The 12,824-nt window shown below is 34.2% G+C and overlaps 1 protein-coding gene across 1 annotated transcript; it reads left to right on the plus strand.

Moving 5' to 3' along the window:
• Window positions 1-10,893: 10,893 nt before the first annotated feature.
• On the plus strand, window positions 10,894-11,468 carry LOC132310403 (aquaporin PIP1-3-like). Its single transcript, XM_059808577.1, has 2 exons — window positions 10,894-11,087; window positions 11,187-11,468. The coding sequence occupies exons 1-2, from the start codon at window positions 10,926-10,928 to the stop codon at window positions 11,280-11,282; spliced, it is 258 nt and encodes an 85-aa protein (XP_059664560.1). The 5' UTR covers window positions 10,894-10,925; the 3' UTR covers window positions 11,283-11,468.
• The last annotated feature ends 1,356 nt before the right edge of the window (window positions 11,469-12,824 follow it).

Below are 12,824 nucleotides of genomic sequence, written 5' to 3' on the forward strand. Positions count from 1 at the left end.
TAATTGTAACAGGTGGGTAGTTCAAGCTCTTGGGTAGTGCTGCGTACCCATCCATTTATACACACTTCAATCCTCATCTAAATCCGATGTGGGACAAATTCCACTTGTAACACTACTCCAGAAAGAAGGATTAAGAATGTGTTTCGATATGAAGATTAGTAACCAAATTAATAATGATAAAAATAAAGCAAAATATGAAATGGGTACTTTCTGTGAACAATATCATCTATCTCCAATAGCTCCATCTACAAAAGTCATTTTAAGAAAAATAAGAAAAAGAAATCTACATTCCCAAAAAATGAAATATTATACAAAAAGAAAATCCAAAACAAAGAATAAAGATAAGAAAAAAGTAAAATGTTATAAATGTGGCAAAATTGGCCACTATGCAAAAGATTGTTATGTTAAGAATAAAATTAGTCAGCTTCAGATATCTGAAGAAAATAAAGAACAAATTTACAAAATTATCGAGTTAAAAGATACTAGTGAAAGTAATTATAGTGATATATAAGAAGATTTTTCTTCCCATTCACCTAGTGAAATCCCAGGTTCCCTTGATATCATTATAGGTTGCAAAGATAGTTTTTGCCAACCTAAAACAATTAACGTTTTAACCAAATCTGAGGAGCAAGAACATTTGCTCATTGACCTCATTAGTAAAGTCGAAGACCCTGACTTAAAAGCTTCCTATCTTAAGATACTTAAGATCTTATTAGGTAAAAGAGAAGCCAAAGCTCCTAAGATCAGTAAACCGAACTTAGTTTATATAAAACATTAGAAAGATTTAATAATCAACCAAAAGAAGTAACCCTTCAAGATCTCCAAAATGAGATCAATATTAAAAATCTCAAAATCGAAAATTAAGTCATCAAAGAAGATGCTTTTTCCTTCAATAATAAAGATTCGTTGTCCTCTTCTGACAATGAAAGTCTTACCCCAACATCTCCTGCCTCTCCTAGCCAGTATATAAATTCAATTAGTAAAATCTCATTCCAGAAAAAGCATGTTAAAGAATTTAGAATTGAAGTCATTGCCCTTATTGATACCGGAGCAGATCTTAACTGCATACAAGAAGGTCTAATACCAACTAAGTATTATGAAAAAACTCCTGAGCAGTTAAATTCAGCAAATAAATTAAATATAAGTTATCAAAAGCACATATTTGCCAGAATAATGTGTGTTTTAAAAATTTCATTTATCCTAGTTAAAAATATGTCTGATAAAGTAGTATTAGGAGTACCATATTAGGAGTACCATTTCATCTATCTCTTATATCCTCCCTTTACAACGGATATAGAAGGTTTGGTCACTCGTCCTTTTGGACAAATATTTGCCAGAATAATGTGTGTTTTAAAAATTTCATTTATCCTAGTTAAAAATATGTCTGATAAAGTAATATTAGGAGTACCATATTAGGAGTACCATTTCATCTATCTCTTATATCCTCCCTTTACAACGGATATAGAAGGTTTGGTCACTCGTCCTTTTGGACAAAAATAGTTCAATTCCAATTTCTTAGCCAACCTTCTAATAAATAGTTGCAGTTGCTCCGGACACTACAGTACCACTTTCAAATAGTACCCAACAGGATACTATTCATCTACAGTACCGTCGGCACAAAACGACGTGAACAGTAACCGACAAGCTACTATTCATGCATAGTACTAACAAGTCATTATTAAAATAGTACCCAACATGATACTATTCATCTACAGTAACCGTTGGCACAAAACGACGTAAACAGTAACCGACAAGTTGCTATTTACTTTCGGTGTAAAAGCCGAAATTTCCGCCACGGTAATCAAATGAGCTTCCTATTTAAGAAGCTCATTTCATTCATTGTAAACCAAGCTTTTTTTGAAGTTTTTCCCTTTTTTTTTTTTTTTTTTTTTTAAAGTTTTTCCCTTTCCCTTTCTCTAGTATTATGCTAATGTATCCCACCAGTAACTCTCTAGCAATTCACGGGTCCGCATAAGCGGTCCCACTTTTTATTTTTTATTTTTTATGCCCCAATCCCCTATAATCCCTAGCCTAGAATTGGGTTAAGGGCATGTTTGGCCAACATGAATCACTTTTTTGGGTTTTTTGTTTTTGTTTTTTTTTTTCTCCTCTCAACACTACTAACCTAAAGAGCTGTGATTTATGGGACATTTGTTTTTGCCCCAATCCCCTATAACCGCTAGCCTAGATTTGGGTTAAGGGCATGTTTGGCTGACAAGAATCACTTTTTTGGGTTTTTTGTTTTTTTTCTCCCCTCAACCGACTTAAAAGAGCTGTGATTTATGGGACTATTTTCAATCAAACACGCCCTTAACCCAATTTTGGCTAAGAGTTACATTGGACCAAAAAAAAAAAAAAAAAAACAGGCGGGTCTGCGCATGCAAGCCTGTAAATTGCTAAATGGGTCACTAAAAAGGGCTATTCCGCGATTACCAAATTTCGGCGAGCCCATCGGAGTACCCAAATCGCCGAATTTGGCCCAAAATGGCTAAATTTTTTCTCCAATGGAACTGCTCTAAGACCGTTGCCCAATTTAAACGTTTTGGACTATTGAAAAATACAAAAACAAAAAAGAAAAAAAGAGGGGGCCTGCCCTTTAAAATTGACCAACCATTTTGGCACCCATTTGTTTGGACTTTGGGCTCACGAAATTGGATTTCGGCGAGCCCAATGGAGTTGCTCTAAGATCTAAATTCAAAGACTTCTAAAAGCATTTCTATTGGACTCGCGGAAACCTATTTATGCGAGCCTAAAGTCCAATTTAATTTTTAGAATTGCATATATGCTGAATAGCAAGACAAAAGGAGATTGTGTTTAGGTTGTTTAAAATGAGAGAAAATAAAGGATAGGGAGAAAGCTATCCCTCACATCCTATCTCTCTAAAAATGAGAATATAAGTAGAGAAAGGATAGTGTTTAAGTGGTATTTTCATAATTCTGAAACTGCCCTCAACAATTATAGAATATAGGACTCGCGGAAACCTATTTATGCGAACCTAAAGTCCAATTTAATTTTTAGAATTGCATATATGCTGAATAGCAAGACAAAAGGAGATTGTGTTTAGGTTGTTTAAAATGAGAGAAAATAAAGGATAGTGAGAAAGCTATCCCTCACATCCTATCTCTCTAAAAATGAGAATATAAGTAGAGAAATGATAGTGTTTAAGTGGTATTTTCATAATTCTGAAACTGCCCTCAACAATTAAAGGAGAGAATTATTATTCTACTCATGTCCCATCTATTTAAAAGGGCATGATAGTATTTTGGTTGTTATTCTTTCTTTTAATTTCTCCCATCTATCATATCCAAACAACAATATATTATTTTCTTTCTTTTTTCTCATAAATAGAGATTATTATCCTTTCCTTTCTGTTATTTTCTCTCATAACTAATACTATCATATCATTTCTTTTCTCTCATGTGTAAATCGGAGCTAATGAAATAATTTATGAGGACACAGTATCCTCCATAAACCCCCAGTATTCTCACTACACAAAAAATCATACCTTGCCCCTAGCTCATGCCTGGGGATAGGAGCGTAAACCGATGTAGTAAAAACTTTGAAGAGAGAGAGATACAAGTGGGGTTTGGAGCTTTGGAAATGGTGAGAGAGAATAGGTTTCTTACGAAGGTTTACTGTGTTGGATGGATTCATTGGGGTTGGTGTTATTTTGATTAAAGAAGAAGAAAACACTATTTTACACAAGCACATACAGTTTTGGTGATGTAGATCCAACGGAGGTATGGCATTGAAAAAAATTTAGTGATGATGTTTGGTGACTATTCATCTTTTCTTTATGGTTTGGAGCTTCGGAAATGGTGAGAGAGAATAGGTTTCTTACAAAGGTTTACTGTGTGTTGGATGGATTCAGTGGGAGGTGTACTACAATTGGTGTTATTTTGATTAGAGAAGAAGAAAACACTATTTTACACAAGCACATACAGTTTTGGTGATGTAGATTCAACAAAGGTATGGCATTGAAAAAAATTTATTGATGATGTTTGGTGACTATTCATCTTTTCTTTATGGTCACAGAACAGTTCCAATGTTGACTCATTCAACCCATTTTTGGCACCCATCCCACTCCAATGCGGGTCGCCAAAATTGGGCTAAAAAAATTGGATCGCTACGTGGGTCGCCCTTTTTGGTGGGCCCTGTAGTATGAAAAAATATATATTTTAAACAGGCCTAGAATTACTATTACAATGGGTTTTTTTTTTTTTTTTTTTAAATAAAAATAAATTAATGTAGTTGGCATGCGGACTTGCACGCCAAAAGGGCCACGAAAAGGGCGTCCCACGTAGCGATTCAATTTTTTCAGCCAAATTTTGACGACCTGCATATGAGTAGATTGGGTCGCTAAAACCGGGTTGGGCTCGTTAAATGGGTTACCATTGGAGCTGCATTCGGTATGCACTCATGAGTATCTAGATAACATGAGAAGAATGTAGGGAGAGAGGGAGTTGTTGTGGGTGAGGAGTAGAGTGCCCCGTCAGTGGGCGGCCCTTATTAATATATCTCTCCCTTGTCACTTTTTGGTATATATATAAGGGAATATACTTTTACTTTTACGTTTTTTTGGGTCCCCACTATTTTTCTCTCCCTCATCAATCATATAATCATACTATAGCTGTTTGCAAATTTTTATATATATATTTTGTCCCTTGCGCTAGCCGTTTGCATCAAACTGCTCATTTTCATCACATAATCTAGCCGTTTGCATCACATAAACTGCTCATTTGCCATGCGGGCTTGCACGCCAAAAGGGCCACCAAAATGGCGTCCCACGTAGCGATCCAATTTTTTCAGCCGAATTTTGACGACCTGCATATGAGTAGATTGGGTCGGTAAAACCGAGTTGGGCTCGTTAAATGGGTTACCATTGGAGCTGCATTCGGTATGCACTAATGATAGATAACATGAGAAGAATGTAGGGAGAGAGGGAGTTGTTGTGGGTGAGGAGTAGCGTGCCCCGTCAGTGGGCCCCACCCCTTATTAATATATCTCTCCCTTGTCACTTTTTGGTATATATATCAGGGAATATACTTTTACTTACTTTTTTTTGGTCCCCACTATTTCTCTCCCCCTCATCAATCATATAATCACACTATAGCTGTTTGCAAATTTTTATATATATATTTTTTCCCTTGCGCTAGCCGTTTGCATCAAACTGCTCATTTTCATCACATAATCTAGCCGTTTGCATCAAAGAGCTTTTTTTCATCACAAAATTTAGCCGTTTGCATCAAAGAGATAGATGTTGGGATATAACCGTTGGGAAAAAGACAAACAAATAAATAAAACATATAAATTTCTAAATAAATAAATTAAAAAATAATAAAATAATAAAGTGGATAGTGAGACAGTGGGTTTGAACACCATGGGACATAATTAGTAAAAAAACAATGGGCAGCCACTTCAGCACAGTTTAGAGCATCTCCAAATTCAACTCTCTAAAGGCTTCCGGTATGCACTTTTGTGATATTATTAATCCACTTTTTGAAAAGTGGATAGCTACTACATCAACACACTTTATTAAAAGTAATAAAGTGTGCTGACGTGGGTATCCACTTTTCCTTTTTTATTAATTATGTCCCATGGTGTGCAACCAGGGGCGGAGCCAGGATTCAATTCAGGGGATTCAATTACTTTTTTATTAAAAATTTATTTTTTATTTTTTAATTTTGTTTGTCTTTTTTCCAACGGCTATATTCCCAACGGCTATCTTTTTTATGCAAATGACTAAATTATAGTCGTTTGATGCAAATGGCAAGATTTTGTGATGAAAAAGAGCGCTTTGATGCAAACGGCTAGCATGAGGAAAAAATATACATGGTATTTGCAAACTTTCAAATTTAGAGAAGCCCTAGAATTAATAAAAATGGGCAATCCTTAGCCAAATCTTGTTTTCCGAAAACAAGCAAAGGTTCGGAAAGTGAAAATTAAAAATAAGGATAGGCCATAAACTCAATGGAAGCTCTTCTAGCTAGTATGATTGATAAGGGAGATAGAAAATAGTGGGGGAGCCATAAAATGTAAGTAAAAAGTAGATTCATGATATGTACCAAGAAGTGACAAGAACAAGACATATAATAATCTATTTCACTCGAATTGCCAATGCTATTAACCCGCCAAAGTTTGACACGACGCGTCAACACGATACGAGTTAAAACAGGTTTGGGTTGACTTTTAACGGGTTCGGGTCGTAAACGCATCGACACGTTTAGTTAATCAACTTAATTGTGTCCTGTTTAGGTTGAGGGGGAACCCGTGTAACCCGTTTAACTATATGTGTCAAAAGCAAATTTCTATTTCAATTCCAAAATAACTATCTAAACTTGTATCTTATAATTTTTTTTTTGTTTTTAAGATTAGAGATTATTTAGTAACTTGGTTGGATTGAAACTTACATTTTTCTAGTATTTAATGTTTGATAGAGTATTATTAATGATTTAAACAGGTCATTAAATAGGTTGGGTTAGTGTTGAGGGTTCCTGACATGATTATTAAATGGGTCGTATTCGGGTTGAGCTGTTTAGTAGAATACCTTTAAATCGACACGACACGATTATGACCCGCAAACACGAATTGTCACCCCTACATTGGAGTAAATAATAAGGGGTGGGGTCCACTGATGGGAGACACAACTCCCCCACCCATACCAAGTTACCAACTCCCTGTCTCTACTCTCTTCACGTATTATCCACTCATGAGTGCATACCGGATGCCCTAAGTGCATTTCTCATTGATTATGCTTACTGGTGTCAGTCTGGACAGCTGCATAAAATCTCTCTCCGTGGTTTGATTTTGCCATAGATGGTTTTGAGGGAATATTGTGCTTTTCCTGAATCCATGAGTGGTTTCTGGTGGAGGGTATAAGTGAGCAGGTAGGGTGGGTATCTTTTCGGGTTTGGTGAGAGTGGAAGGCTTTATCATTTTTCTATCCAGAAAATTATTGGCTTGCATGTGCTGTGTTTGGGCGCTTTGATATGTTGGGGTACTTTTTCAAGTTTTGTAGCTTTGTGGATGTGTGTTGTAGGACCCCCTCTCATCAGGTATTATCTCATACCAAGATCTTTTTGTGTTTGGTGAGAGTGGAAGGCTTTATCATTTTTCTATCCAGAAAATTATTGGCTTGCATGTGCTGTGTTTGGGCACTTTGATATGTTGGGGTACTTTTTCAAGTTTTGTAGTAGCTTTGTGGATGTGTGTTGTAGGACCCTCTCATCAGGTATTATCTCATACCAAGATCTTATTTCATGGGAAATGACATTTTTTAAGCTCACTTTTCTTTGTTATCATAATTAAAAAGCTTTTTTGTTCGTTCTGAAGTAACTGGAAGCATGCAAACTTCCTTTTCAGCAATTAAATAAGCTATTGCAAGAACATTTCTCATTCTTTATTCCATCCTCAGAAAACATATTACTAGACTTGATTACTTGCAATTTGTGTCATCATTCGATATTCCTCTTAACATTGCATGAATAATAGTAGTTACTTGTTAGGAATACTTTCAAAAAATATTTTATGGTTCATGAACCACACTCTCTTCTTAAGAATTATCCTAAAACATTTTTAGGACACCTGCCTTGATCTTATCTGACATGCAACAGCACCTGATCTTGAGTTCATGAAACATAAAAAATGCAAGTGTCATAGACACTCTTAATTTAAAGTTAATTTAATAGTATTTAATGTGTTGCTTACTTTTAGAAATATAATTTGATATACTCATAATAAAAAAATATATATATTTAATTTGTTTTGGGAAAAAATATATATTTTTTTCTTTTCGAAAGTTCAAGCAAACATACCTCCGTTATATTTTGTTATATAGTGGGTGTGTGTTTGTTTGAACTTTCGAGAAAAAAAAAAAAAAAAAAAAAAAAAATTGATTTCTTTCTAGTTCCACATGAAAATTCATCCCAATAGATGTGAAAGTGGAATTTTTGAAATTTATAACACAATTATTGTGTATTTCAAAAATTCTTGTCACTTCTTTTGGTTTAAATTTTTTGTGCGGAAGCAATTGTAAGCTCTTCTCGGTATAAATGCTATACTTGGGGTTTAAAGTTTAAACTCATCACATTCTCTCTCACTTTAGACACAAGTGAGTGAGATCCCTACTCTATTGTGTGTATATAGGTAAGAAAATGTGATCAATTTCTTTGGTACTATAGCATTCTTTTCAAAAGAAAAATAAAGTGAAATGTTAAGATAGCCAACGCATAAAAAAAAAGAAAAAAATGCGAAGATTGTGATAAACCATGTCAACAGAGGGAAGATAATAACCCTATACTTTAAAAAATTAGACTGGAATGAATGGTATTTTTAAAAAATATAATATGGTTAGAAGTAAATTAAAATATAAGTAAATAATAATAATAATAATGTTATATATGTATAACAAAATTAGAGTGGAATTGGTTCAGTGGTATTATTTAAAAATATAATATGGTTAGAAGTAAATTAAAATATAAGTAAATAATAATAATAATAATAATAATGTTATATATGTATAACAAATGAGGCTCACACATTTATGTATTGTATGTGTGTATACTTGGTGCCCCAAGTTGAGTTTGCAAAATATATGGACATTGTATGGGCCACAAAAAAAAGAAGTGATTTTAAGGAATAAAAGCTCTCTCTGCACTATCCATTCTCTCTCTTCCTTAGTCTGTGGGTCTCTCTCTTTATAGATATACAACTAGTAATAATATAAATATACAACAAATAATAATAATTATAATATTTGGGAATAGCTTACTGAATCAAATACTTGTATAAAAAAATAATAATCTAGGAATAGCTTACAACTAGTATTTAAGTTTGAGAGAAATTGTATTTAGGTTTTTTATACTATTCTCTACAACTAGGGTTTCATAGTATCTCTTGTTATTATATGGAATTTACCTAAATTTGACATCTAAAACACATTTTATTATTGTATCCAACAATCCTATCTTCATGTTCAATTACAAAATCCATCAACCAAGAATATACTTAATCAAAGACAGAACTGTATTTAGGCTTTCTATACTATTCTCTACAACTAGGGTTTCATAGTATCTCTTGTTATTACATGGTATTTACCTAAATTTGACATCTAAAACTAATTTTATTATTGTATCCAACAATCCTATCTTCATATTCAATTACACAATCCATCAACCAAGAATATACTTAATCAAAGACACACATAAAACTATGTATCCAAATTATTCGTTGTAGAAAATATCATGAACCCCTTAATTACACGTCATGGCCCATGGAGATGTGTGTCCCCACTCAAATTTTTTTATTTTTATTATTTATATATAATTTTTTGAAAAATTTGAAGAAGCCTCCACTCAAAATTGATAAACCACCTTTTTTTTTTTTTTTCTCTCCCAAACTATCCAACATGATGGCATGGGTCTCTTATGCTCTCACTTCTCTGTCTGAGGTTCCACCTTTTTTTTTCCTCACACAATTTGGGTCTCTCTCTTTCTCTCTTCCAAACTATCCAACATGGTGGCATGGGTCTCATGCTCACTTTTCTCTCTTAGGTTTTTTTTTTTTTTTTTTTTTTTTCTTTTTTTTTTTTTCTCTCACAATTTGGGTCTCTCTCCCTCTCTCTCTCTCTCGTCCACATGAAATTTTCCTTGACTTGGTTTATTGTTGAGAAGACACGCTCCTTGTGGGCCTCGCCAACCATGGTGGGCGAGCCCAAGTGGAGGTCAATAGCATTACTCTTATCAAATTTGAGGTAGGACCTTTTCAAAATTTTCAAAAAATAAAATAAAAATAAAAAAATTTCAGTGGGGGCACGTGTCCCCACTAGCTACTCCACCATGGACAGAATTATATTTTGATTTAGCTTGAAATAAATAAATTTCCACACTTTTCGTTACCCATACAATGTCCATATAAATAAATAAATTTCCACACTTTTCGTTACCCATACAATGTTCATATATATAAGCAATTCAAACTCAATTTGAATACCGAGTATAGATGACACAATACATACATAAATGTGTGATCATAAATGAGTGGGCATAAATATATAAAAAATAAAAATAAAAATAAATTTTTTTTTTTTTTTTTTTTAAGTTAATAGAAGGGAAAACTACATAAAAGTGGACTTTTGGGAGTATTTATCTAGAGATGGAGTCAAAGTCAACGTTTCTCAAATCTATGGATTTTGACCAAAGTCTGATGTGGACATGGATTTGCACTGTTCATTTCCTAAAATGCCCCTCTTACTGTTCAATTGAAACCTCTTAACTACCTCTCCTATTACAAAAAATGGTACCTACGTGTAGAAAACGTGGTACCCCCAAATGAACAAAAGTGGTACATGTTTCAACAACTGGTTATCTAAAGGGTGTAAATTTTGATCACGGGTTGTCATAGTGAGAAGCCTACTGACAATTATCAAAATATTAGATGCAACATAATTCGTGTCACCTATAGAAATAAAAAATGTTGTGTATAGAATTGGTACCCATATGTACAAAAAGTGGTACCTAGTGGCACAAAAGTAGGACCTTAAAGTAGGGTACCTCATAAAATAAAGTTATAAGGATTTCAGTTGACCAGCTAGAGGGTATTTAAGGAAATGAACATTGAAAATTCATGTCCACATCAACACTTTTCAAAGTCCATAACTTTGAAAAATGTTGACTTTGACTCCATCTTTAGGTAAATAAATTCCCAAAAGCCCACTTTTGTGTAATTTTCCCTTAATAAAACTCCTCTAGAGACAAATAGTAAATTTATCAAATGAAAATATTATCAATCAATGTTCGTTATAATTATTACATTTGTTCAGAAAGTTCTTATCTTGTTATTATTCAAAGGTGTGCCTCCAAACAAATTTCTGGCCATTGTGCATCACATCCAAAATGTTAACATTTTATGTTTTCAATTTTCTCATTATGTATTGTGTTGTATTGCAGATTTTGGCTCCTCTTCCCATTGGGTTTGCCGTGTTCTTGGTTCATTTGGCCACCATCCCCATCACGGGAACAGGCATAAATCCAGCAAGGAGCCTCGGTGCCGCCATCATCTACAACAGAGACCGTGCATGGGATGACCACGTAAATCTAATGACTGAAACATACTGAGAACTTCTCAAAATCATATATGTTCTTTGGTATAGAGTTCTGATTGTAACTTTTTTTTTTTTTCGGTTTCAGTGGATCTTCTGGGTAGGACCCTTCATTGGAGCTGCTCTTGCTGCTTTGTATCACCAATTAGTCATCAGAGCCATTCCTTTCAAGACCGGGGCCTAGTTTTTGTAATTCGAGTTTTGTGCCATGTCTCGCATCCACATGACTTCAACATTTTCTTTCCGTCTCTTCTTCACGTGGATTTAATGTTTAAGTGTTAATTATGTGTGTAAATTATCAGGAACTGCTGTATTATGTTCTTACCAATGAGCTTAGAAATGCATGCATTCTTTTATCCTTTTTTGCGCATATCTTACCAATGAGCTAGTCCTTATTCTCAGGTAAGCACTGTTGCTACCAGAATTTACAGTTTTGCTATGCCCGGTTTAAATTCTAAGGGCCTGTTTGGCATCTGTTTTGTTTTGTTTTGTTTTTGGCCTGCTACAGTAATCCTTTTGAAGCCCAAAATATGTTTGGCTGGGCTTGTTGTGTTTTAAATAGTTCCAAAACAATTTCAAAAATAGGCCCAAAATATAAAACACCATCTTGGTGTTTTTTCATGTTTGGCACTGTTTGGGCTACAAATTACTGTAGCGGAGGAAGCAATTCTTTCATTAAACTGTAGCAAGTATAACACGTATAAAAGGCAAAATTTCATTTTCTAGGGTTTTGTTTGGCGCAGCTGTTCTTGGCGATTTTGGGCGATCGCAAATCACTTCCAATCACCTCCATCTCTATTCTCGTTCTCTACTCAGATCTTACCCCCTCTCTGTCTCTGCAAGTGCAAGCTACAAAATCTACAAGAATCAGTAGTTCAAAACCCATTTATTTCAGTTTATCTATCTGTCTGCACCTATTATTACCTATACCTCCATCTCTATTCTCGTTCTCAGATCTGAACTTGCCCTCTCTGTCTCAGATCTGAACTTGCCCTCTCTGTCTCTGTCTCTCTCTCTCTTTCTCTGCAATTGCAAACTACAAAATCTACAAGAATCAAAAATTCAAAACCCACATATTTCAGAAGTTCAAAACCCATATCTGTTTGCAAAAATCAAAACCTATTACCTATATAATCAAAACCTATTACCTATATCAAAACCCAGGCATATCATTTCAGATTGTTCAAAAAATTAAAACCCATATCTTTCAGTTTCCATCACCTGCTGTTCCAATTCAGGTTTGCCATTCGCAAGCTTCCATCGCCTGCTGTTACCTAATAGTTTATTGCAAAAATTTATATATATATATATATATATATATATATATATATATATATATATATTTGTGAGACCAAACATGTTTTGTATGTTTTTGTTTCCCCCATTTCCACAGCAAAATATAGTTCCCAAACGTGTTTTAGAATTTTTTCCAAAACACTCCTACAACAAAAACATTGTTTCTGTTTTAGCCAAAAACAAAACGTTAAAAACAAAACGCATGCCAAATGGACCCTAAAACAACGGACTCTGCAGTTATATAAGTTGTTTTCCGATCAGAATATTTCGCTTGGAATTTGTCATGTGGCGTGGTTACTGCACAACAGTGATCACTCTCAACTTCTGAGGTGTTCTATTTCAGTTAGGCTGCCTTCATGAAGTAACCGATATTTTCTTGGTTAAGGGTAAACTTCATTTACCTCCTTTGAGATCTGTTAATATTACATAG

This window comes from Cornus florida, unplaced genomic scaffold, assembly GCF_030987335.1.
Source record: "Cornus florida cultivar Cherokee Brave unplaced genomic scaffold, ASM3098733v1 CherokeeBrave_3.0.0_Hap2_Chr05, whole genome shotgun sequence".
NCBI classification, from domain to species: Eukaryota; Viridiplantae; Streptophyta; class Magnoliopsida; order Cornales; family Cornaceae; genus Cornus; species Cornus florida.